At 39.3% G+C, this 27,622-nt stretch overlaps 2 protein-coding genes across 4 annotated transcripts; one reads left to right on the top strand and one right to left on the bottom strand.

Annotated features, from left to right (window-relative positions):
* Nucleotides 1–8: 8 nt before the first annotated feature.
* sox10 (SRY-box transcription factor 10) lies at nucleotides 9–9,470 on the top strand. Its single transcript, XM_034144165.1, has 4 exons — nucleotides 9–201; nucleotides 3,569–4,354; nucleotides 5,579–5,841; nucleotides 6,146–9,470. Exons 2-4 carry the CDS (start codon nucleotides 3,924–3,926, stop codon nucleotides 6,919–6,921), a joined length of 1,470 nt encoding a protein of 489 aa, XP_034000056.1. The 5' UTR covers nucleotides 9–201; nucleotides 3,569–3,923; the 3' UTR covers nucleotides 6,922–9,470.
* Nucleotides 9,471–17,837: 8,367 nt separating this feature from the next.
* polr2f (polymerase (RNA) II (DNA directed) polypeptide F) lies at nucleotides 17,838–27,034 on the bottom strand. 3 transcript variants are annotated; one of them, XM_034142961.1, is made up of 6 exons: nucleotides 25,282–25,490; nucleotides 25,221–25,248; nucleotides 21,998–22,067; nucleotides 20,786–20,916; nucleotides 19,703–19,774; nucleotides 17,838–18,446 (listed from the first exon to the last, which is right to left on the bottom strand). In XM_034142961.1, exons 1-6 carry the CDS (start codon nucleotides 25,472–25,474, stop codon nucleotides 18,356–18,358), a joined length of 585 nt encoding a protein of 194 aa, XP_033998852.1. In that variant the 5' UTR covers nucleotides 25,475–25,490; the 3' UTR covers nucleotides 17,838–18,355. The 3 variants fall into 3 exon arrangements, with proteins under 3 accessions (XP_033998852.1, XP_033998853.1, XP_033998851.1); XM_034142962.1 differs by lacking the exons at nucleotides 25,221–25,248; nucleotides 25,282–25,490 and adding an exon at nucleotides 26,830–27,034; XM_034142960.1 differs by having other exon boundaries at nucleotides 25,221–25,490.
* Nucleotides 27,035–27,622: the final 588 nt, after the last annotated feature.

The raw sequence follows: 27,622 nt of genomic DNA, 5'->3' as shown, positions 1-27,622 counted from the left end.
TCCTCCCCAGCAAATCTTTTTTTTATTTTTTCTCTCCCTGCCTCATACAAGGAGCCCTTTAAGCCCCTGCACGACACACAGAGCTCGCATTCATACTTGGGCAGCGCGAACGAGGGGGCTCGGGAGCGAGCGTCACTTTGGAAACTCGGGAACTCACGGACTCTCGTGCTAAACCGGCGACCTCCTTTTCTCATTACTGAAGTAAGAAGCTCAGCATTTCCAACTCTTTCCTCTCTGCTGCTGCTGGAGGCTCTCACTCCTCGATCCTAGAGAAGAAACCAGACTCAGAATTAGACATTTAAATGAAATAGTCTTTAATATTGATCATTTTTAACAACTTTTTGCGAGATTGGATGTCGTTTTAGACTGGTATGAAGTGACTGATGATTTGTCCTTTAATAATCGTATTTTTTTTTAAGTGCTTTTATAGCAGGTAATTTCAGCACTGAAGACAATAATATGTATTTAGTGCTGAAATCAGATTAAATTAAACATATTTTTAAAACGTTTTGACATGGATTATGATCATGAAGTTAATCATTCCTGTCTTGATGACGGTGTGAGGATGGTTTTGTGCCAAGCAACAAGTACTCATGTTTTAAATGTATTCAATGGGATCGTAGAGAAGAACCCCGACTCAGAATTTGAGATGTTACCTTAATAATCGTTAATATTGGTTATAATTAGCAACATTTTCGCGAGTTTGGATGTGGTTTAAGACTGGTCCAAAATTCCTGATGACTTGTTTGTTCTTTACTAATCGTATCTTCAATTGTCTCCATTACCAAAGTCAGTGGTGTTTAATATTTAAGAATACTTTCTGACACTTTTTGTCATGGATTATGATCATAAGCGTAACAATCCCTGTCATGATGATGGTGAGAGGATAGTTGTGTGCCAGTTCAACAAGTGAATCGGGTATTATTTTTATACAACGTTGATCATCCTGTGTTTCATGAGAAAACATTTTAAATTGAGCTTTTTCTGTCCGTCCAACGGAGACATTGATTTTTTTCAGACTAAGAGAATCTGATTTCTCAAAGGGAAACGTTTTTAGAAGTTACAAGAGGCTATGAGAAAAATAACTAGACGTATACTTGATATGTAATTTGTTGGAGATGGGTAAAAGAAGTCTAAACTATTTATTTTTTACAAATGTTTACTTGTTAGATAGTGCACTTGCTCCGATCTTCTTGCTTCTTTGTATTTACTGTTGTTTTGGAGCTGTGTGACTTAGAAATATGAGCCATTATGAAACTAATTGAAAAAAACAAACAAAAACAGACAGTTTCCAAACAAGCAAATTAAGGCCAACTCTCTGGCAAGTCAAGCGGCGATAATGAGTCCACAGGAATTCATTACGCACAGTAAATATGCTCAGGACGATAATTAACAACAAGCACTGAATTGAGGCGTGTTTACAAAACAATTTGTACAATAAATATTAAAAGAGATTAAAGTAACTGAGAAAATATGTGGATTTACGACTCTGTTGAATTCATTATTCCCTGATTTGTTCCTAATGTGCTAAAAAGATTACTTTATAATGAATGTGGTCTCTCACAACAAGAATGTATAACTCAAACAAGTGATTCTGGATCATTCTCGCTCCTTACTTTCACAAAAAAAACATTATAAGCAGCCAGTTAATACGTGCGCAATGAGGCATTTGGTGCCATTACGCACGATGTTTACGCATTGTGTCTCTGCAGCAGGTGGCAGGCGAAAGTCTTTATCAATGCACCTCGGACAGATGGTTAAGCTTTACATGCAAATCTGCTGGAAATGGATACGATCCCTGACATTCACTCTGAAGATGATACAAAGCTAGTTTTCCGAACAAGTCAGACTTTTATTAAGCGAATCAGGACACACTTGCCTAATAAGTTAAGTAGCTTTTGGTAATATGCCTAAATCGGATCAGAAGTGAATGTAAAGGCACTCATGCTTAATTTTAAATATAAAAAAGGTGTTCCATTTTCTCCAGTATAAAGGTGGGGTAGCCTACGTGACTATATACCCCCCCCCCACAACTTAACCCACACATGAACACAGATACTGTTAAATTGACAAGCCATTTCATAATGTCAGTGGACGTGAGCGAGGTGGCTAATTTTCCTGCAATTTGAAACCAGAGCAGAACACAAACCGGCCGGCTGTGAGCTGCTGGTTCACAGGAAGTTCGCTGATTTAGGACGTGGAGTTGGAGGCAGGGGTGTTGATTTATTTAATGGACAAAAACAAGGACACATTTTGCTCCCCGCCGATAGACTGGACACTGTTTAACAAACAGACTGTGTCCAATTCACACACGCGTACTGACGGGGGTTTATGTTTCCAGCGCCAGGCCATGTTTATCCAAGAAGTGCAGAGGATAAATCCAAGGTCTGTGCTGCTGCGGCCTCGTGTCATTCCAACACTTTCTCTCCGGGGAGCTTGGAATAACTGCTAAACCTTAAACAGTAGCTAGTTTAGAGAGAGGGGAGGGGGGGTAAACCTGCAGAAGGGCAGTGTGCTAACAGGAGCTGGACCTCTGCAAAAACTGTAATCCATGGGCGTCACTTTGTGTTGAAAAGTTGTGGGGCTCAGAAAAAAAAATGCAATTATATGCGATTTGAGGCACTTTTGGGGGGATAATGCACGTTTGTTTCTTCTAGATTTATATTACAAATCTCACTGATAGTTAACATTTCTTTGTGCAAGCTAGTTTTTCAAAAGACTTTTAACAAAAAAGGCTTTTTAAAAGAGATGGCGATGAAAAACGTCATTTCAAGAAGAAGTAAATGACAAATACACATCCTTATTTTATGAATGAACTTAATGCAGATGACAAAAAACATATGCATCCACTTTGAATATTGACAACATTCAATATGGCCTATTATATCCTTTTCGATTATTACATTACATAACATTTTTGGAAAGGAATATGAGTCAGAATATTTGTAGACGATCTGTATGAAACTAGAACAAATATAAATTCCTTTAACTCCTGTCTTTGATACTTATTACCAGGTATCATTTATACAAAGATTCGGATCCAAACACAAAATACGTTTTTTTCGACTAATCCTTAGTTGGTTTAATCGACAGATCTATTCGTAAAACTGAGTTTCTCCACAAAGAATCATACAAAAGCATCACTTTAAGTCTTGTACTTACCAGAGATGAGCTCATAACTTAATTGAAAATAAGACATTCGGCAAAAAATAAGGAAAAAAACAAAAATATTCTACTAAGACCGAAACGACAAATTAGTCGACTAAGAGGTAGCCCAACCAATGACATTTAAAGGAATCGCTTGAGGTTATTTGCTGATAAGGCAGTATAAGGTCAAGGCCCACAAAAGGAGTATTTTATCGAGTTAAAAACAGGGTGGGCCAATTCTTTCAAGTCCAGCCTCATGGACGGTGTATTACTTAGATGAAGAAAAATAAATGATGCTGTTGTGTCTTGACTTTGAACACTATCACATCACTATCAATAGGTTGTTGGGTGTTGACGCAGGTACTGTCTTATAGTTATAGGCTTGTTGAACTAACCCTCCTCATCATTCTGCTTTTTCCAGGTCCTTGCTTTTGGAATTCACCCGCTGGACAACCGGAGGAGAGAGTTTAGGGTGGGAAGTGATAGTGGGCGAGTTTGGTGCAGACAGCTGTGCATTAGCAGGTAAGCTGGGGTCCAAGGTGCGCACTGAGCCGCTTATGATACCAACAACCCGGATGGAAAGAACTTTAATGTGGAACCCTCATAGAGTCTTGCAACGGAGACTGAGAGTAGAGACAGATTGGCAGTTCATATTATAACTTAACAAGGATCAGTCGTTCTCTCTCTATCAAACAGTAACAGATCGGACTCAACAGGTAGAGCTGAGCATTTAGGAACAAATTCATCCGCCTGGAGGCTTGTGTGTGTTAGGAAAGATGTCCAGAGACGAGCAGAGTTTGTCGGAGGTGGAGCTCAGTCCCGGGATGTCCGATGATAGTCGCTCCATGTCACCGGGTCAATCCTCCGGTGCTACTGGGGGAGACTCTCCTCTGCCCGGGCCGCAGGAGCCGCAGCTCCCGGGTCAGGAGGACTCGGTGGCCGGAGGTTCATCCATCAAATCGGAAGATGAGGACGACCGCTTCCCCGCAGGCATCCGTGACGCGGTGAGCCAGGTGCTCAACTGCTACGACTGGACCCTGGTGCCCATGCCGGTGCGCGCAAACGCCGGAAACAAGAACAAGCCCCACGTGAAGAGGCCCATGAACGCGTTTATGGTTTGGGCGCAGGCCGCGAGGAGGAAACTGGCCGATCAGCATCCTCACCTGCACAACGCGGAGCTCAGCAAGACCCTGGGGAAGCTGTGGAGGTGAGGGGGCAAAATATATCTAAAGTACCAAAACTTAAAGTATTCATTACGCGAATGGCCCCTTTTTTACTGCGTCCCATTATTGTGAATATTTATATTGTTGAAGCTGAAGCTAAAATATCCTAAACAGAGCAGGGGTTTATATTCAGGGTGGAGGGCTGAGGGGAATAGCTCCACATAAGGCCAAAGGTCAATTTCATGGCCAGGGCTGAAAGTATTAAGTGTGTTGTGCTGAATATTTACCAACGAAACCACTTTAGTTTCTAAGGTCTAACTTGCACAGTTTTGCCTCCATCAGCTGATCACTTGTACCCATGGACACAAATGATATATATAACCCAAATATTATTTTCCTTTTATGCATCATCTCTGTTCCATTGATTGGTAATTGGCTCCTGAGGGAATCATGGGATGCTTTCACCACATTTTGCTCTCATTTAAAGTAGAGGATTTCAACCTTCAAAGTAAAAGCTATTACACGCCCTTTCAATTTTGAAATGATAAACTTTTACTGTAACTGTTTTGTTTTTGATCACAGTATCCCTGTAGTTACCTAAGTTTAAAGTTCTGTCAGACCGTACATAAGTCTCTTCTTCTCTCAGACAGAACGATAGCTATCGGCTGACAGAAAGGTCAGAAATGTTAAATGAATTAACCTTTTGGGACTTACCATTAATTAGATGAAGACTTGACCTTGGGCTGCAGGCATGATTGGTTAATTTGCCCAGAAGCACGATGAAGAGGAAGGCTGAGGAAGGTCAGGAGTTTCTCATGCCATTCCTGCCAGCGGTACTAATAAGGAGCTCAGTTCAAGTTTGCAGACAGGATGCATCTTTGGCCTTCATTATTTCATTACTGTCCAGCAGTCAGAAGCCCCTGGCAGGAGTGGCATAACATGCAGCTGGTTAGACGTTTGAAGCAAAATGTATTTGCATGTACTAAGAGGAAGTTAGTGAGTGTATAACCGAGATATCTATCTTCCAGGCCAAAAACTGCACACAAAGCCTTCAAGAAATCGCCTCTGTGTGCACATTTTAGTATTCATGTTATCAAAAAATGCACTAAGTTTCTTGGATGACTACCATTTTCCTCCAACAAAGTGTGACCAATTTTTATACAATAAATATATACAACAGAAAAAAGCCAACAATAACAATGTGCCCTATTTGGTTATTTTCTTCTTCCTAACTTAAACAAACCTAACATCTTTTCTTTTTATCCAAGGCTTCTTAATGAGAGTGACAAGCGACCCTTCATCGAGGAGGCTGAGAGGCTGAGGAAGCAGCACAAGAAAGACTATCCCGACTACAAGTACCAGCCCCGACGCCGCAAAACTGGCAAGCCCGGTTCTGGGTCAGGAAGTGAGGCTGATGGCCATTCGGAGGGTGAGGTCAGCCAGCCCCACTACAAGGGCCTCCAGCTGGATGTGTCCCTCATCCGGGCGGTCGGGTCCCCTCTGGCAGACGGGAGCCACCCTCATGCTGCAGGTGGGCTGCTTCTATACCGTCTCTCACGCTGTTCGATCACAACTACACATGTTGGCATATTAAAGAGGCGCTATTGTGCTTTTTGGGGTTTTCCCTTTCCTATAGTATGTTATATAGGTTTGTGTGCATGTACAGTAAATGGTCTGCAAAGTCTGACATCCCTGTGCCGGCCAGCTAAACAATCAGAGCAGACTGGGCTCTGTTTTCAGACAGAGGGTGAAAAGAGGTGCTGCAGCATAGCATAGAAACGTAATAGTTTCTGCCAAGAGAACTACTGTAACTTTATGTTTCCTTGTGTCTCTAGGTCACAGTCCTCCCACACCTCCCACCACTCCCAAGACTGAGCCTCACTCTGGGAAGGCGGGGGGTGGAAAGGTTGGCAACGGGGGCTCCCGTGGCGCAATGGGAGCAGAAGGAAGCTCCGGTGCTCCAGGATCTGGTAAACCTCACATCGACTTTGGTAACGTGGACATTGGTGAGATGAGCCACGAGGTGATGGCCAACATGGAGCCCTTCGATGTGAACGAGTTTGACCAGTACCTCCCCCCTAACGGGCACCCGGGGGTGGGGCAGAGTGCCGGCGCGGCAGCAGCAGCAGCAGCAGCAGCAGCAGCATCATCTTCCTCCGTCTCTCCGTACAGCTACGGCCTCTCCTCCGCTCTGGCAGCCAGCGGACACTCAGCCGCCTGGCTCTCCAAGCAGCAGCAGCAGCAGATGCAGCACCACGGCCCCTCAGATCCCTCCAAGGCTCAGATCAAGAGCGAGGCTGGGGGTCACTTCGGAGAGGCGGCCTCAGTAGGGTCCCATGTCACCTACACCCCCCTCAGCCTCCCTCACTACAGCTCAGCCTTCCCCTCATTGGCCTCCAGGGCTCAGTTTGCTGAATATGCGGACCACCAGGCTTCAGGGCCGTACTACGCCCACTCCAGCCAGGCATCAGGGCTGTACTCCGCCTTCTCCTACATGGGGCCCTCCCAGAGGCCCCTGTACACGGCCATCAGCGACCAGGCCAGCGTGCCGCAGTCACACAGCCCCACGCACTGGGAACAGCCCATCTACACCACTCTGACGCGGCCATGACAGACAACGAGAGCAGAGGGCACCGGTGCAGCTTCAGCCCCCGCGTCAGACCCCAGGATCGGCTGCAGCGTGAGCGGCGTTGGCAGTATCGCTGGAGGAGGAAGTGGTCTTGGCTGGGGGGAGTGGGCAGGCACCGGGGGAGTGGGCAGTGGCGGCAGGAGGGGACAAGAAACCCCGATCTGGCCCTGCCAAGATGCGGAAATGCTGTCACGGCCCAAGGATGAGCTTGGAGCGTGGTGCTTTTGAAGAGCGGTCGATTATTCAGGGCGTAGAGTGTAGTGGTCAGAGAATGTATTACTTTACCAAGCCTCTGGCGCTCCCAAATACACAACAGGAAGTATTGATAAGTGGAAAAGGATCAAATGTGTGTATAAGAAGGGGCAACTTGTAGTCTACACACCTCTATCACAAGCAACAAGGGGTCAACAGCAACTGGTACACATTGAGAATTAGCAAGACTTTGAGCTTTGAGCCAAATTCATTCTACATGAACTTATTTTGTACCAGTGCCAAACGATTTGGCTTCTCAGGCAACATTGACCTTTTATCAAACAGATGTAAGCTTTGTATTGCTTTGGAAATCAATACAACAAATACTGGTGTTGGTTTCTGAGGAACATTTGTCCCTATTTAATTCAGACTGTTATGCTGTGTTCACTTGCCTTTTGTACACACATGCATGGACGTACAACGCCATAACATTTGTTGAGGTTTTGTTAAGTGAAATGTATAGTCGAAAAACAACTTGTAATGATGACTGACTTTTATCAGGATAGTGTATACAGTATACTTGAAATTACAAATGTACGTTTTTTTGCAAACAGATTTGATGTTTTTGTAAAAACGACCAAAGTTTTGAGACCAAAACTTATATAAAAGAAACTGATTTTACAGACGTTTCTCCCGACTCAAAACTACCTTTTGTAGCTGAATAGTTTTTAATTTTCAACATCTTTCTATGTGAGTTATTGTTAATGCCTTAAAGGAATACTTCACCCCCAAAAATAACCATTTGCATATGATTTTTTTAATACCGTGTTACCATGAAATCCTAACGAAAAACTGTGTTTACAGCCATTTTCTTTTAAAACAAGTGTTTGGGAAGTCATGCTCATACTAATGGATAATTGAGAATTGGATTATAAGAAATACCCACATGGTAAAGCCTTTTTTATAAACTTGACAAATGAAAAGTAGGCCTACTCGGTGTATTTTGCAGTATATTTGATCCAATATTGAACTCCAAAACGCAAGTAAAGACATCTTCAAGTGACATTTTAGAAAATATCTATACATCCAGAATAACACTGACTTTATTAACATGTTTCCTTTGTTATAGGCTTACAGTAGTCAAACATTAAAAATGAATGAAAGAATGAGGAACATTCTGGAAGATGCGGTTTTAAAATACTATTATATATTCATTTTAACCATTATTTGGCTTCCAAGTTGACCCTTTACATATTATTCTGAATTATTATCATTATGGGTGAGCTGCATTTAGTTCTGAAGAACCAAATTGTGAATTATTTTGTATCACTGTATGCCGATGAGATTTGACGATAATTGAAAGACGATAAATTGTACATTTTGGGGTTTGAAGTATTCCTGTAGTGTCAAAAGCTACTTTGACCTTTTTCTCACAATGGCACTGATACGTGTGATGACTTTCCTTATTTTTACGACGCATTTATGAAGTACATTCATGAAAAAAGACAATTCTATTTATACTTGCTTAACCCATTGTCATCGATCATGGTCGCAACGTGTCATAGAATATATAACAGAAGCTTCTTCGTTTGTTTGAACAATTACTAATATTTTAAATGCTTTTTGCCATTATAATCTCCACTGAATATATGCACCACTGCCTTGTATTCTGTGCCATTCAAAAATGTGTATGTAGACAAGTATTCAATGCAAAATGTCACATCTTTTGGTCGTCGTTTGGTCTTGGAGAAAAAGAAGCATTTTGATGCCAATACTGAGAAACAGTTGCCAGAGATTGTGCAAATAAAGCTTCCAGGAGATAATAACTTTTAACACAGCCTTATATTAAATGTAATAATGTGCCTTGATTTTAACAATACCTTTTTGGACTATCAATTGATGTCTCTCTATAATCGACTGTCATTTCTGTCCACCATTTAGAAACAGAACTGTACTTTAAGTATTTTATTTCTACCTTAAAAGTAAAAAAGATATCTTTGTTTTTATATTTATCACTCATTTGTTGTCACTTCTGCACACAGATCCAAACCGCATGCATGCAGCACTGCTTCTTTTAATCCCCCACACCTTAAAGCCCCTTGTTATTTAACATCATTATAATTGCCACGTGTGAAACTTATGTTGAATTTCTTATTTATATGTGTTTGTGTGCGCGCTGTTATGAGGACATCATTCGACTGCCATTTTAGTATTTCAGATGTTTCCCTGCTTGTGTAACTGCACTGCAACAGCTTCTCAACAGCAGAGATCATGTGATGGTGATGATGAATAATGACCTTTTACGCTCACTTGAAATAAAGCTCGATTATCTGCTTTGATACAAGACTGCCTCTCTGGAATCTCTTTTACAATGGAACAACTAGGGGAACATTTAGCTATCAGTCATTAACAATCTGCCCTCTGGATAATAAACATATCCCTTTGTACTCATCAACTGAAGCCAGTCGAGGAATGGGATGAAGAAGTACATTAACTCAAGGATTCATGAGTACAATTTGGAGTTGCATTTTCACTTTATGCTACTTCATACTTACTTATACTACATTTTTGAAGCCAATATTGTACCTTTTACTCCCCTACAATTATTCGACAGCTTTAAATTACATTACATTACATTACATGTTACTTGTTAGACGCTTTTATCCTAAGCGACTTACATACTCAATACTGTGGACAATCCCCACAGGAGCAATTTGGGGTGAAGTGTCTCAGGGACACAACGACATGCTGACTGCAGTGGGGTTTGAACCTGTGACCCCCTGATCCCAACACCAACGCACAGCCCACTGCGCCACACACCTCCGTAATCAACTAATATATCAACTTTGAGCTCTAATTATGTTCTTTGGTTTAGATATCCAGCAGCAGTATATAAAGTCATTCAAATCGATCAGCTATGATAAACACATCAATAATAATCCATAATTTGATTCGGAATCGGAATCGCTTTTATTATCAAGTAGGTTTACGCATATAAGGAATTTGCTTTGGTACAAATGGTGCATACAGAGACACAGAAAGAAGAATAGGTAATAATAATAATAAAGAATAGTACAACAGAGTGGAGTAAAATATAATGAAATATGACAATACTCTACTAGATTCAAAGTAAGCTCTTTTCTTTGGGTACTTTAGTACAATCCAATACTTTTGTACTTTTACTTATGAGTGTTTTTACTTACTTTACTTCTAGTTCACTACACTTTAGAAGCCGTTATTGCACCACATTTATCCGCTTTTTACAGATTCAGATTATTAGCTTATATAAAATATGAATCAAATAATAAATAGATAATGACATACATATAAGTATAGGTTAATATATCCAGCAGCAGTATATAAATCACCATTACCAGCTGTGATGAACACATTAATGCATTTAATATATATTATTCTGAAGTAAGTACTTTTGTTTTTGGTAAGTATAAATCGGATGCAAATACTTTCATTATTTCACTGTACTTTGTTTTATTTGGATTATATTACACTGGTTATTGTTGGGCTAATATTACAGTAGGCTAATCGTTTGCTCAATTGATAAAAACAAGGGCAGTATTGGATATGTGATGTGTTCAAATGATACGACAATGATTGTAGGAAGATGTATGTCCTAATAATGTCGAGGTAAACAGGAATCAATATATCTAGGGAGGGTACAACGAGTGTGATTGTGTGAGCATCTCCTCAGGTCATTTGTAATATATCAGATCAAATAATCTGGTAATCATGTACTGAAGTCAGCAGCTTGTTTACTGCAACTGCATTTGAGTTAGTTTCTCCCTATAGTTGAGTGCGTGATGGTGAAACATGCCTATATGCACATTTGCAGTTAGTTATGTGTGTTTCTGCGTGTTGTGTGTTAAGCCTGACTCCTAATTCCCTCTCTTTAATCGGCTGTGTGATACTTTGGAAAGACAAAGAGGGCCATTGAAGGGGGAGTTAGGGGAGTTAGGGGAGGAGGGAAACAGGGCAATGAGGGAGCCTTACCCATAACTGCCGGGCCTGTAGCTGCATCGGGATACAAAGGGACTCTCATACTCTCTCTGCACACACATACACTCTGAAAACCCCCACTCCTCTCCTCCCCCGGCCCACTGAAAAATACTCAGTTTGCAGGTTGGGACTGTAATGGGATTAAAACATTCCGAAAGTTAGAGTTAACCAGGAGAACCACGCCGTAGGTAATCGTTTACGGGATTTTTTTTAAAGCAACAAACTCTTGAAGCAGGTGTCAGACAGAAGCAATGGATCATCATGATCAAGTTATGGCAAGAGTTTGTAAATGGATGTTATACATGCGAGAAAGAGTTGGGCAATATGACCAAAATCGACCATCCTCCATTAGAGGCAAATGTACCTTCAGGATTCTTGCTCTTTGTGGTTGATTGGACTTGTTGTAAGTCACTTTGGATAAAAGTGTCAGCTAGACGAAATGTTATTTACGATGCCAAGAAAGAAGGCAATGAAAAAAAGAGTTTGTTAGGTCAAAAGCTTTTGTTCATGCTGGTACATTACATGTTACTTGTTAGACGCTTTTATCCAAAGTGACTTACATACTCAATACTGTGGGCAATCCCCACAGGAGCAATTTGAGGTGAAGTGTCTCAGGGACACAACGACATGCTGACTGCAGAGGGGTTTGAACCTGTGCCCCCCTGATCCGAACACCAACGCACTAGTCCACTGCGCCACAGCCCACATTAAGGTCTGGTCAAATCTAACTCTGATGAGTGTTCTCTTTCTGTAAAGCAGCGCTGGGTCTCACTCACTTCAATAACAAGGGAGCGATCAGGAGAAGTACATGGTTACAAAAGGAGTGGCTCTGAAGGCACAAAATAGAAGCAACAAGAGAGATTCGGCTCGAGGAAGTACTGAGACACAAGTTAATAAAGGGTTTGCATTCAATACAAACAAAACAAGCTATGCAATAAAAACATTTTGTGATTAGATTTGGATGTTTTTATGTAATGAGATTCGTGCAGCTTTTTAAGAGTAGAATTATAGAATTTAGCGAGCAGAATAGCTTCATGAATGAAATCCTATCACTTGTTTATAAGAACATTAGTAACATCTAAATCTAATTATCCAATTCAGATCCCGTTACAGAAGTTGTATAATATTTAGGACCAGGTGCCATCACAAGATCAATGGGGGGTTTCCAGTTGAAAGATAACAAACAGCTGGAAAACACAAATATGATTCCAGTCATTTTAAAATATTTAGTTATCATTTGTTATACCACAACTTGTAATATACACTTTTACAGTGTATTAATTGTACTGGGTCCTGCAACACTTTGATATGTTCCCTAACCTTTTAACATGGATGTTTTTTTATTAGGTCGTGCTTGCCTTTTTATTTAATATGCTTTTGTCTACTCTTAACATTTTGTCTTGATCTGCGCTCTACCTTTGCTTAAACGTTTATATAACATGTACAATTTAACCGCTGCGGGACAAATAAAGGATTTCTGATTCTGAAATGTGTGGGACAGATCTACAGAGGTGAGACATAATGACATATAACATTACTTTTAGCTGACTTTCATACGAAGTGACGTACAATCAGTGCAATAAACCATAACGATTCAAATTAAGGACAACAAGAACATGCTGACATATTCACTTCTAACCAGCCAGGTCAGTGTAGGTGCTGGAGAAAGATTATATCAGATAATAATGTGAGGAAGCTGGGAAGTAGTGGAGTACAAATACTTCGTTACTGTACTTAAGTGCATGTTTCTGGTATCAGTACTTTACTCCACTATTTATTTTTCTGGCCACTTTTTACTTTCTACTTCTTACATTTTGAACCCAAATACCTGTACTTTCTACTTCTTACATTTTGAACACAAATACCTGTACTTTCTACTTCTTACATTGTGAACACAAATACCTGTACTTTCTACTTCTTACATGTTGAACCCAAATACCTGTACTTTCTACTTCTTACATTTTGAACTCAAACACCTGTACTTTCTACTTCTTACATTTTGAACACAAATACCTGTACTTTCTACTTCTTACATTGTGAACACAAATACCTGTACTTTCTACTTCTTACATGTTGAACCCAAATACCTGTACTTTCTACTTCTTACATTTTGAACTCAAACACCTGTACTTTCTACTTCTTACATTTTGAACACAAATACCTGTACTTTCTACTTCTTACATTTTGAACACAAACACCTGTACTTTCTACTTCTTACATGTTGAACCCAAATACCTGTACTTTCTACTTCTAACATGTTGAACACAAATACCTGTACTTTCTACTTCTTACATGTTGAACACAAATACCTGTACTTTCTACTTCTTACATGTTGAACACAAATACCTGTACTTTCTACTTCTTCCATTTCCCAAACAGGCTGGTTCCTTTAGTTTGAATGTGTGTTTGGTGGCGTGATCATTATTATTTAGAGTCATTGCGTGCCTATTGATTTGAACACGATCCGTGTATCCATCATTTCCTGGTCTTCTCTAAAGAAGAGGGACCAATGAAAACGTTGTCATGTTGCCGTTGTTCAGCATGGAAACATTCATTAGCTAACAATGACATTATTGTTCTATTAATATAAAGGGAGGTCAGGTACTCTTTAAAACAGATGGTAGTTATGGGTACTTTTTACTGAAGTACATTTCAAAGCCCTCTTTACTTTTACTTGAGTAAAGAAGTTTAGTCAGTACTTCTACTTTTACCAGAGTATTTTTAAACACGACGAGTATCTGTACTTCTACTTGAGTAAAGGATGTGTGTACTTTTGCCATCTCTGGAAATAAAGGGGAACATGGGAAGTATGAGCAAAGAAGAATCAAACTGAAGATGTTATTTGCACCCTGATGGTGGCCTCGCTGTGGTTGGTGCAGCTGAGCGTCACATGGTCACATGGTCCCCCCCCCCCCCTCCACACCATGAAAGGAGTGCAGCATCACCCTGAGGCTCTGTCTGCTCCAATCAAAAGGCTCACAGATTAAAGCAGTTTTTTGAGAACTTAAGAGCATGACCGAGGCGACACACAATTATAGATGAAAGTACAAGCTGGCTTCTTCTTGGAGACGTTAAAATACTTCTGAGACACGTCTTTACTTCAACCCTGGTACACAGCCTACGTCATCATTTCTTCCTTTGAAATCAGTCATCGTCAGACTGCTTTATTTATACCGGGAGACATGGGGTTTATGGACAGTTGCTCCATTGTGAATTTAAAAAAAGGATAAATACAAATAATAATATTTATATAAATGTAAGTAAAGTAAGAGTGTGAAAAAAGGTTAAAATCAATAATGAAAAAAGGTATTTATATAAAACAAGAAGTTAAAGAATGTCTTATAAAATATTAAAGGGGACCTATCATGCAAAATACACTTTTTGATGTCTTTTATACATAAATATGTGTCCCCGGTGTGTCAGGGAACTCACGCAGTGTCAGAAACAATGCCTGACGTGTTTTGGACGTAATCTCGTCTTTGTTTACATTAGCAAGCCTCGCTAACACTCAGAGCTAACCTGTACTGGAGAGCACATGTGTTTAAAAAGCAGGAAATAAAAAAAAGAACTCACCTTGTGGTAAACCTGCAAGAGAAAAATAATTTGAGCTCCATACTGTTTCAGAAATAATCCTTGATGTGGTGAGTTCCTTTTTTTATTTCCTGCTTTTTAAACACATGTGCTCTCCAGTACAGGTTAGCTCTGAGTGTTAGCGAGGCTTGCTAATGTAAACAAAGACGAGATTACGTCCAAAACACGTCAGGCATTGTTTCTGATAGCAACTTTTTGTGGGTCCGCCGCCGATTTGACGTCATATCGGCAGCAAATCTGTATCCGCTCGTTGTACCCAAGCCCCCAGGAAGTGCGCCGGACTCTGTGCCCAACATTCGTTGTGTCCAAACGGCGGTACTGCAACTTCCGTATCAGTCCGTGACGTCACCCGGCCCAAAACAACTTTTTCCCATTGACTAACATGGGGAAAGAGACGTCTGTAAATCAGCGGATAATTTGTTTTAATCTAAATAAACTACCCAGTATGAACTATGTTATAGCCCTTATTATAATCGTTAAGTCCTTAAAGTTGTAAAATGCACTAAAAGCCGAATCTAGATTTATTTTCTGTCTCCATTCATTCTAGTGAGCCGAGAGTGGGAGCTCGGGGGGCGGGGCTTAAGGGGCAACTCAACTGCGCATGCTCTAGCCAGGCATGACGGATAATCGGTGACGTTTCGCTCTCTCAAAAGTTGGGCCATTTTGTCCTCATGCGCCAATGAGCAGCTCTCATAGGAAAGAACGAGACCCCGCCTCCCACGCTGTATCCAGTTCTTATTATACATCCATGGTTGTACCCCCGTTTTTAAAAGATTTGGGTACGGAGGAAAAGAGAAAGGGTTTTATTTTCTGACGCTGCGCGAGTTCCCCGACACACCGGGGACACATATTTATGTATAAAAGACATAAAAAAGTGCATTTTGCATGAACAGTAAGAGTTTGCAATAGAAATGTACATTCAAATAATAAAAGATAATTATATACCCATAAAACATTCCAGAAGTGCAATAAGAAATAAAAACGAGATAGAATCAACATAATTATATAAACAGAATTGTAAATAAAAAGGCACATATTGTACAACTTATAACATGACAATAAATAGTATTAATAAGATATTACTGCTGAATTGGACAGTTTCTATATTTGTTTCCCAACCGCACTTTATCATGTAGGATGTCTTAAAGGTCACCTATCATGCTATTTTTAGGCAATAGCATAGGTCTCAGATATATAAAAATATATAAAAAACATGTCTATGAAGTGTTCTGCTCAAAATACCAAACAGATCACCCATTCTAGCCATGCCTCATATCCCTCTATTTCACTTCCTGTTTCAAAAGTGCTGATTTGGGGTATAAAGCTTTAATTTTTTTTAAATTGATTAAAATAAAAAAGGAGGGGGCTGAGCTCATGCGGGACCCGGCAGCTACTGTCTACACTAAATACTGCCGTGATGAAACGCCATATCATGGATTATCAAGGATTATTTCTGAAACAGTATGGAGCTCAAAGGCTTTCTCTCTTGCCGGTTATACCACAAGGTGAGTTCCTTTTTATTTCCTGCTTCTTCACACACATGCTCTCCAGTACAGGTTAGCTCTGAGTGTTAGCGATGCTAATGTAAACACCGACCATATTACGTCCAAAACAGTCGGGCATTGTTTCTGATAGCAACGTTTCTGATAGGGCCGTGGGTCCACATTTCAGATATTACGTCATATCGGACGCAAATCTGAATCAGCTCCATTGTTCCCCCGTTTTTAGAGATTTGGGTACGGAGGAAAAGAGAGAGGGTTTTATTTTCTGACGCTGCGTGAGTTCTCTGACACACCGGGGACACATGTTTATGTAGAAAAGACATCAAAAAGTGCATTTTGCATGATAGGTCCCCTTTAATATACACATAATGCATATTGTATATAAACCTAAACACCCTGAATATACTGTATAGCAGTGGCTGGAGAACGGCCATGCAGCGTCCTCTCTAATCCTCACTCTCAAAAACTTCAGCGCCCTCGTTCTTCCTGCATGCACCAACCCTCTCTCTCTCTGGGCAACAACAACTCATTTCCACTAAACAATACAGCGCCTGTGTGTCTGCTTTGTGCGAATGTGTTTGTATGAAAAGGAAAAGAGGGGAGGGGACTCAGAGAGAATCATGACAATAACAACACTCACCATCAGCTGTTAACCTGCTACAACTCTTTAACACACCTCCTGAACCTTACAGGTATATTGTGTCATTTCTTCCGCATTCAAAAATACTGTTATTTTATATTTATGTGGCTGCATTTGTGCCATTTATTGTCAGTGTTGTCTGCCAAGAGACGGCACAAATTGACTTTCCATCCAGTGTTAAACCACATCATATACATCATACCTTTAAATCTCTGTGACACGGATAATAACCCAAAGTATAACTCATAATTAATCTCTTGTGAATCATAGTGGTATGAGTGTGATGAATAACTAATATTTCTTTTTGTATTTCTTGGAAGATGTGGATATGTCTGAATCATTGAACAGCGAGGAAAAGTAACCTATATTTTATTTATCAATAATTTGTTTTATATATATATATATATATATATATATATATATAATTTACTTATGATTGTATTGTATTTAAAGGTAGGGTAGGTAAGAATGGAGAAACCAGCTCAAGTGCGCTAGAATTTGAAAGTACGCAGCCGAAAAAAATCTGCCCCTTCTTTCAGACTTCCTTACAGAGCCCCTCCTCCAACACACACGAACGCGCACATGACCAATGAGGGCACGAGATAAGTTTGTGCACAGATGGAAGGCTGACAGGCAGGTAGGCCATCCAGTTATTTTAGCCGGGCCGGCTCAGATGATTGGTCGTGCTTTTTACAGTACTACGGCTTCCACAGATAACATTTATTTATGGATTTATTGTCAAAGCATTTCATGTATTCATTGCTATCGGGATGTTAAGAGCATTCCATGGAATATAACAAAAAGTGTTTCTGAAGTGAATTACCTACCCCACCTTTAAGTTAGGTCATAAGTATAAGTTACTAATGTAGCATATTCATTTTGTGTTGTTTTTGTGTGTCGTTTAATGTGTTGAATTAGTGAAGATATTAGTACAATAAAAAAAGTGTTATTAATGACAGTCATTTATACAAAAGAGTTTATTAACAAGAATAAAACAGTTCTTTAACACTAATCCCCTCTCCTTCAAAACAACAGAATGAATAATTACAACACAGGTTGATTTTGTAACACAAAGTAAATGAATGCCTTACGTTACATCTCCCCCTAGTGGCTCGTCGTTATAATGCAGCTGTTAAAGAAATAAAACAAGAACCGTCGACAAACTTTGAATTTAAGTTGTGTGGAGTGACAAAAAATGGATCACATGATCAAAAACCTGGAGGCGACACTGATCAGATTTTTACGAGTCTTCTAGTGTCCGTTCAGAACATTTGATGTGCTCATGTTTCCCCGGCCAGCTGCGGTGTAATCATAAGATCAATGTGGGTTTTCCAGTTGAACGTTAACAAACAGCTGGGAAACTCAAATATGATTCCTCAGAGGGACTGGAGGTGATACCTGCCTCAGCCTCATGACCCTGACTGACCTGAAGCGGTGACAGCTGTCAATCAGCACATTTCTGTATTCAGCTATGAGTTTAATCTGTGATGATGAGCTCGTCACTGCCCCAGTCCTCATAACTCCCATCAGGAAGGTACCTGCGGATGATGATGGGGATCTTCCTGGCTCTGTGGGAGGGGGATAAACAAAAAACATCAGTAATAATAATAATAATAATAATAATAATAATAATCTTTATTTGTTTGCACCTTTCATACAATAAGTGCAGTACAAGGTGCTTCACATAGACATTCACAGAAAATGTCTATCACACAGAATACAGTTACCACTAAAAGACATACAAACAAACTACAAATATCATAGAGTAGACATATAAAAAATACATTTAGATTAAAGGTACAACGATGAAATTGTGCATTAAAAGGAGGACAGTGCAAATTCAACACACAATCAGATGACATGTTCAAATGCATCGCAATGCAGGGTTTCCCACACATAGACTTTATAGCAACGTCCGCCTAGGCCTGTCACGATAATTAATTTTGTTGGACGATACATTTTCCCGGAAATTATTGCGATAAACGATAATATTGTCGGGACCATTGTAAGACCATTTTTCGACCACTGACATAATGATACTATATAATAATAATTCAAGTATATCCTTTCAAACAGAACTTTTTATTGAACATTGTTGTTGCTACCTTTCTAAAACAAATGCGACACACCGGCTCATTCAAGTCCGTAGGTTCGCCTCGTTGATTTGGCTTAAATCCAAAATATTCCCACACCGGAGATGTGGAATTAGGTTTTGCAACCAATTCCATTTAACTTCAAATTCCCCTCGAGTAAGTCACACGTTGTCTCCTGCTCGTCTCTATATTATTCATTTGGCTGCTACACTGCTGCACGCAGAGTGTCCTGACTTGGCTGTGTGTGAGCCCCGCCCCTCACAGCACGCCGGGCTACATTTCTTTATCCTTAAACATCCTTATGTAAACGGCAATTTATCGAGCTCAGAAAAGTTATAGAGTCCATTTTTATTTATCGTACGATAAGTCAATTTATTGATTATCGCCACAGGCCTATGTCCGCCAAAGTATATTTCGCGACCCATTTAGGTTTAATCTTTTTGTAAGCTCTTCCACTTCAATTACTGATAACCTGCACATTATTTATTTGTTGTCATATTCTTGTTGTACTTGTTTTATACATATATTATTATATTTCTCTTACATTTCATTTCATTATTTTAAAACTGCTGCCTTTTCACAACTTAATTCCTCTTACTTTGTTTATGTATTTAGTATTATACACCAAAGCAAATCCCCTGTGTGTGTAAACTACCTGATTCTGATGAATAAAGATGCCGTCATGTTAAACTCCTATAAAGCATTAAGGATAAATCAAACTAAACACTTACTTGAGTTCTTTCATAGCGATCTGCAACGGGTCGGTTTCTCCCTCCAGCTCCACCATGACTGGAGCGCACATCCTGTTGGAGAGTCAGCAGGAAGACAGGGTCAGTAAATGATGTTTACATTAAAGGTCTCCTATTATACTGTTTTTCATCAATATATTATAGGTCTCAGATATATACAGAACATGTCTCTGATTGGCTGAAACACCAAACAGATCATTGCAGCATTACCCATAATCCCCTCTGTTTCAGCCCTGTTTCCAAAGTGCTGATTCTCTGTCTGTTACTTTAGATGAAAATAAGGAGCCCCTCCCCACGCCCCTCTGAGAGATATTTGGTTACAAAGAACTCAAAGGTGCTCTAGGAGGAGATTCAGGTGATAAGGGAGGGGGGGGGGGGGGGGTTACCTTGGTTGCTGATTGGCTAATGGTGACACAAGCCAACACATCGTTATGACATCATCAAGTGGCCAAAATCTGATCAGCTCATTTTCAGACAGGTTTTTATATAAATGGATCAGGACAAAAAGAGAGAGAATCTTTGTTCCTGAAACTTTCAGAGTCTCTTTACACAGAGGGGACACATGTTGATGAAGAAGAGACATGAAAAAGAGGGGACACATGTTGATGTAGAAGAGACATGAAGAAGAGGGGACACATGTTGATGTAGAAGAGACATGAAGAAGAGGGGACACATGTTGATGTAGAAGAGACATGAAGAAGAGGGGACACATGTTGATGTAGAAGAGACATGAAGAAGAGGGGACACATGTTGATGTAGAAGAGACATGAAGAAGAGGGGACACATGTTGATGTAGAAGAGACATGAAGAAGAGGGGACACATGTTGATGTAGAAGAGACATGAAGAAGAGGGGACACATGTTGATGTAGAAGAGACATGAAGAAGAGGGGACACATGTTGATGTAGAAGAGACATGAAGAAGAGGGGACACATGTTGATGTAGAAGAGACATGAAGAAGTGGATTTTGCATAATAGGTGACCTTTAACTTGTGAGACTCAGACGATGCATCTACCTGATTGATATGGACTTAAACTTGAATGCAGTCTCCACAAAACCACTCACGCTATCTGTAGAGCTCGTGTCCCGAGAACTCTGGCTCTCTCATATTTGGTCATGTAAGGAGTTGTGATCCTCTTCAGGTTGGCCTGCGATCCCTCTCCTGCGGGAAGGATCTTCACGTTCTCCCGGTCCTCCTGCACACAGACAACAAACAAATCTCATCATCACAGAGCAGCGGCAGAGACATTGCATGGTAAAAGGTAAATGGCTCGATATTTTAGACAAAGGCTCAAGTCATACTTCAAAAAAGTGTGGCAGTCAGTTATGGGAATTATCAGAAATAGAAGACATTATTTATCCTGTCTTTTTCAATCCGTTTTTGGACAGTTGAACCATTACATGAGTTAAAATAAAATGAACAAAAGTAGTTAGAATAAAGAACACAAAATTAATAATTACATAAACACAACAAAAATAAATAAATATTGAATACAAATATTAATATAAGTTTAAAAATAACTCAAATTATAAACAATTATATTTACACCAATAACATTTTTGAAATAAAACTACTAAATAAAATAAAAATATGTATATAAACGAAGGAGTTGAATTAAAAATGTTCACACTGTTGTAAAATATAACATTACAAAATATGTATTACATGGCTTAGTTGAATACTCGATTCTGATTGGTCAATTCAGAACACGTGACACGTTGTTAATCCAGTACAGACAGACCGCTGACAAGGATTTATTGACTGTTGTTAACCAGTTGAGCCCGGAGCCTGTTTTTCAGGTCTCAGGCTCGAAAATGACATTCCCAGAACAAATGACCATATCTTCACTTCTAAAAGAGTTAAATTAATAATCTTTTTTCTCAAAGCAATCATAAACCTGTGAGTTGGATGTAGAAAAGTCAGAATCAATATAGATTTTTTTTTATTTTAAAGTAAATTCAGATTGAACATAGTAAAACAATGTAAATTCTGATCGCTCAGTGATGATACTTATACGTCTGGAATCTGTGGAATCTCAGCTTGCTAATCGATATCTTGTTTGTGCAGATCCGATAAGTAATAAGGGTATTTTACCTTGAGTTCTGTGCTAATTGCGTTAGCGTTTTTTTCCGCTCAGGGCTAATTCAGAGCTGGCTCCTGAGCTGCCGGTCGGGTGTTCTTTCCCCCATAATGACCGCCTCGCTGCACATTATCCCTTACATAAAAACCTGTATATTACAATATGCTGTATTTTCGAAATCAGACAGCGAACTTACATCTTCCGCGTTTTCCAGGTCATCTAATCCGTCATCATCATCTCCATCATCAAAGTCTCCGTCGTCGAAGCTATAAATATATTATCAAACAGTTATCAAAGAGAAAACACAACCACATTAAGTCATAAAGCCCTTTAGCTCAGTGAGAGTGTATAGTCATTACAATGTATGCACTGTTTTCGTTATAAGGTGTAGTATTCACAGGGGTTAAATTGGGATTTGATATGTGGGGGGTTCTGTGTGGAGGTGCGAGAGGGGGGCGGAGGTCGAGGATCTCATTATTTGACCTTAAGGGATATAGGCTTACACTGTGGCCCTAAAGCAACTGCTCCATTATCTGTATCAAATGCACACATTGATGCCACCAAATGTCACAATAAAAATAGAAAGTACTACAAATGAACTGGAATTCATTTACATCTTAAATTATTAATATATATATATATACACAAAAAAAGGTTTACAAATATCCAACCTTCAAATTACTTTTTTAAATCAACACTGCTCTGCACACTTGCTAAAGAACATTTGTGTGGAAATCTCAATTCATTTGTAGGGCTGCGTGAGTATGGCCAAAAATATGGGAGTAAATCTCACTGTAAACTATTTAATCATCACCAAATTGTTATGTGTGTGTTATTATGACCGATCATAACTTTTCATTTGCCCTGTACGATGGGCGCTGGAAGTGATGAAAGTGGGGGGTGTTGGCTTATCAGGCTCACACAGCTCACAGCTAAAGTGGGCGTGGGAGCTATGGAGGACTGAACATGACTTAAGTATAAATAAATAAATAAATAAATGTGTAAATAAATGTATGAAGAAATACAGGAATAAATAAATAAATACGTAAATAAATAAATAAATACAGGAATAAATAAATGACGAAATAAATACAGAAATAAATAAATGTTGAAATAAATACACAAATAAATAAATAAAAGAATAAATAAATAAATAAATGCATAAATAAATATGGAAATAAATACACCAATGTATAAATAAATAAAACAGAACACACGTTATTATATATATCTTTCATATATTTCTACATTTACTCGACATACATTTATTTATGTATCCGTATGCTAATGAGGTGGGCAGTCCTAACCTCAGTCTGAAGCAGGATTGGTTACAGGAGTGTGTGATCATTTCTGGCAGAGGGCTATACTAACACCTGGCCATGGTTTATCCACAGTTGTAAGGATTATTTATGGGTATTGGTTTAAGAGCCATTGGAGATCATTAGCGGACCATTTATAGAACGGAGAACCAAAAGACTATGTCCAGTTTCGTGTGGAACGATGTATAGAGGACTTGGCTCAGCTCGACATGGATGTGGATGTTAACCCAGCTGTGTTTGAGAGTCTTCAAGAGGTTGCCCGCCAACTTGAAATCCTCTCGGAAACAGAGGTGACCCTTGGGCGTCCATCTTACATGTTGCCCCCAAACGTTATTGAAGCACATCTTCGTTGGGGGCACACCGCTGGGGACATCGCGAACGGGTGTGCGAAAGAACAATTATTAAAGAAGCCATTATTAGCGAGTTGCCGTGGGTGTACACTGTACACAGAATGAACAGATGTGACTTGCCACGAATCTCTTGCTTCTGCCTGGCTCCAACAATTGGCAAATCCTGCTTCAGACTGAGGTTAGGACCGCCCACCTCATTAGCATACGGATACATAAATAAATAAATAAATAAATGTATGTCGCGTAAATGTAGAAATATATGAAAGATATATAATAACGTGTGTTCTGTTTTATTTTCGTCTTTTATTTATTTATTTATTTATACATTGGTGTATTTATTTCCATATTTATTTATGCATTTATTTATTATTTTATTTGTGTATTTATTTCAACATTTATTTATTTGTGTATTTATTTCTGTATTTATTTATTCCTGTATTTATTTATTTATTCCTGTATTTCTTCATACATTTATTTACACATTTATTTATTTATACTTAAGTCATGTTCCGTCCTCCATAGGGAGCGAGTTGGTTATGTTCACATACTTATTTGGTTATTAAAATGTAAACCGATCTTTTTCATATGGGTGTTTAGAGTTGTACCCCCTAGATCAGGTCTCTAGTAATGTGTGCTTAAAGTGCACCAGATTGAAGCATTTTACTTTAAAATGTTCAAACATTTGTTTGGTATTGTTCATACAATACTGAATACATTTGAAGCCTTTTTGATGTATATTACCTATGTCACTACGTTTCTGTTTTTGTAGTGTATTGGTCTTCTGTAGAGATTTTTCATTTATTCTTTATATATTCTATTGTGTATTCCTTGGATACTTTTATCTTTTCTACTGTTGAAGTAAATGTCGGAAGCGTTTAACAACAGCCATTTGGGGGGGGCGCTGCGCTGGCAGCTCTGGGAGGGAAAAAAACATTTTTGACTGTTTGCGCTCATCCTAATTTTCAGCCTTGATGTAACAACATTCATAATTAAGTAAATGTAACACCCTTTTCACCCCGGTTACACTTTTCATTTGCCCTGTACGATGGGCGCTGTAAGTGATGAAAGTGCAGGGGTGTTGGCTTATCAGGCGTCTGCAGCTCACAGCCAAAGTGGGATCGAGCGAGATAAATGCAATTTATGTAAACAAATATTTCCAAGGCATGTCAGTGTATACTATAGGACAGTAAACCAAAAATATCGTTTAAAACTTGAGAGATACAAAGACATGCATAAATAAATGTTAACTAGGTAAAATAAGATATGAATGAACAACAAAAATAAATTAAGTTACATTTATTTGTTATTGGCTATGGTAGGTTAATGGTTATGTTCACATATTTGGACAGCTAAAATCTTGCCTAGGGCAGCAAATTGGTTAGAACCGGCCCTGCAGTGCTGCAGCTCCTGATCGGAGCAGAGACACACGTTCACTAAGCGGAAAAACTATATCCTGTCACAGAGATCTGCTATTTTAAAGTAAAGTCAACACACATATCGACCCTAAATAAAGTCTATATTAAGAACGAGAGATGTTTTAACATATGGCTTAGCCCCGGCCCAATTTAACCCGAGTATTCAGATACTCTAGATATATGTCCTTTCTATTGTGAATGTGTATATACCAGTGGTGAACCGTGTCTATCACAACTGGACCTTCTGTAGACACACACAACCCCTGCCGCCCCCCCCCCCCGGCGTTATAATGTCCGTCTTTTCACTGAATTGTCGTCTTGAAAAGGGTACTCACAACAATTCCGCAACAACTTCATCTTGACCTGTTGCACTTGACATTTCAACTTCATCTTGACCTGTTGCACTTGACATTTCAACTTCATCTTGACCTGTTGCACTTGACATTTCAACTTCATCTTGACCTGTTGCACTTGACATTTCAACTTCATCTTGACCTGTTGCACTTGCCATTTCAACTTCATCTTCACCTGTTGCACTTGCCATTTCAACGTTAAAAACAATAAAACGGCATGAATTGCTACGTCGCATTCATCTAGATCCTCTGTCTCGAGCCAGTGAACTACAGGGCCTTTTATAGTACCCTGGAACCGAGGGAAACTCTGAAAGAATACGCCCATTGGCTACAAATCACTATATGATTGGTTGATGAAACTGTCGGTCCAAACGTACGCTCTCAGTCAGTGTAAGGGCCAGGGTATTCTATCAAGGATATAGAGAGGCGAAGTCCCTCCCCTTCCGGGGGACCTCCAAGGGACCTTATTTCGGGGAAATTATGTATTGAAGTCAATGGGGAGATAAAGATTATCTTTCGATCCCGTTTGAATTGTGCCACGAATTACACATATGATGTTTGTCAATTTAAAAGATCATTTTGCAAGTCAAATTTTGACTCGGTGTGAACCGTTCAATGAACTACATCTCTGGTCTCGCACACGTCACCAACACCAAGATGGCCGTCACGTTGGCACATTTCACCTCTTTCTTTCAGAATGAGGCGAAAAGTATTAAAAGAGGTGAAAATCACTACAACTCTGGGCATGTTGAGAGCTGTACATACACACAAGGGGAGTTAGTCGGTTAAGAGCCAGCATGCGGGACCGGCTTTACAAGGTTTCGGTGAGTAACACGAGTGTAATGTGTAACGTTAATGACATCACTTACGCGACTCTGGGATTTATAGTCTTTCTAGTTGCGTATTTTTCATAGTCTTATATTTCAACAGTTTTAAGACAAACTGTGACTTTTTTTGACATGGAAATGATTTTTTAAGATTGACAAACATCATATGTGTAATTCGTGGCACAATTCAAACGGGATCGAAAGATAATCTTTCTCTCTCCATTGACTTCAATACATAATTTTTCCGAAATAAGGTCCCATGGAGGTCCACCGGAAAGGGAGGGACTTCGCCTCTCTATAGAATACCTTGGTTGGAGGATATTCTACCCAACACAAAACCACTGAAATGCGTAGTGCATGGTCCGAGAAGGACAAACAAATCAACGTAACACTGTAATATTACAGATCAACAACACAGATACGATTCTCATGTATTCATTTTATATACATTTTATTTATATAATTAAATCGATTTTTGGTTTGTTTCATCCGAGTGTTCCAGGGTATTCTCTGAATACCTTGAAGGCCCTGACGGTTCGCCACTGGTATATACTTGCTGCTAATGCTAATTGTATCTTACTGTAGCTTTTAAATATGTGTAACTGATGTAATGCTTGGCAGTTTGGGATAAATAAAGTACCTATCTATTACAGTTGTGCTAAGCTAACTGGCTAAATGTTAGTTAGCTATAACGTTAGCCCACGTTTTCTTGTTTTTTCCGGCTAAATACTGAATATGACATCATTATGTGTGTTGTCACTTACTTGTCTTCGTTGTCCGACATGTTTTATTTGAAGCCTGTAAACGTGAATCCTTTTTATTAATACTTTTCAAAGACACTTCGTTTTGTCAACATGAACCACATGAAGGATGAGATCGTCTAACTTCCGGTGGTTTGGTCCGTTGGGAAACATTCCGTGTGCTCTGGAGGAACCTTTGTTTTTCGTTCCGCTTCGACAGCCGTTTTAATTATCTCCAAGCTAGCATTAGCCTACTTTTTAGTGCGGGTTAAATTGTATTAGTCTGTTTTATAGTTGAGAACATGATTGGGTAGCTTCTTGTCTTACTTTACTACCACGTTTTACTATTTTTTTTGTTAGAAACGGCACATTTTAGTTGATCAAGACTGTTGTTTTTGTAGCATTTTACTAAAAAAGAAACCAACATTTCAGATAAACCTTGTCAGAGGTGGGAAATAACTTCATTTTCAGTACTCAAGTACAGTACTTAAGTTCAATGTTGAGGTACTTGTAGTTTTGAGTATTTACATTTTATACCACATTCATAGGCGTTCATTTAATTGTTCTGAAAAGTATCGTGCACAAAGAAATGTAATAGGCCTATGTGCAATTTGGACATGCGAGTACATTTTTTATAGAAAATGTAAAAAAACAAAAACAAATTATATAATATTATTCTGAAATGGACCAATCGGCAGAATGAGTGCTTTTACTTTTGGTACTTTAAGTATATGTTGATGCTAATACTGAGTAACATTTTGAATGCAGGACTTTTACTTGTAACATACTAGTCTTGCTACACTCTGGTACTTGAAGC

This window comes from Trematomus bernacchii, unplaced genomic scaffold (genome assembly GCF_902827165.1).
Source record: "Trematomus bernacchii unplaced genomic scaffold, fTreBer1.1, whole genome shotgun sequence".
Classification (NCBI taxonomy): Eukaryota; Metazoa; Chordata; class Actinopteri; order Perciformes; family Nototheniidae; genus Trematomus; species Trematomus bernacchii.
This window is presented reverse-complemented; position numbering and strand designations above follow the sequence as displayed.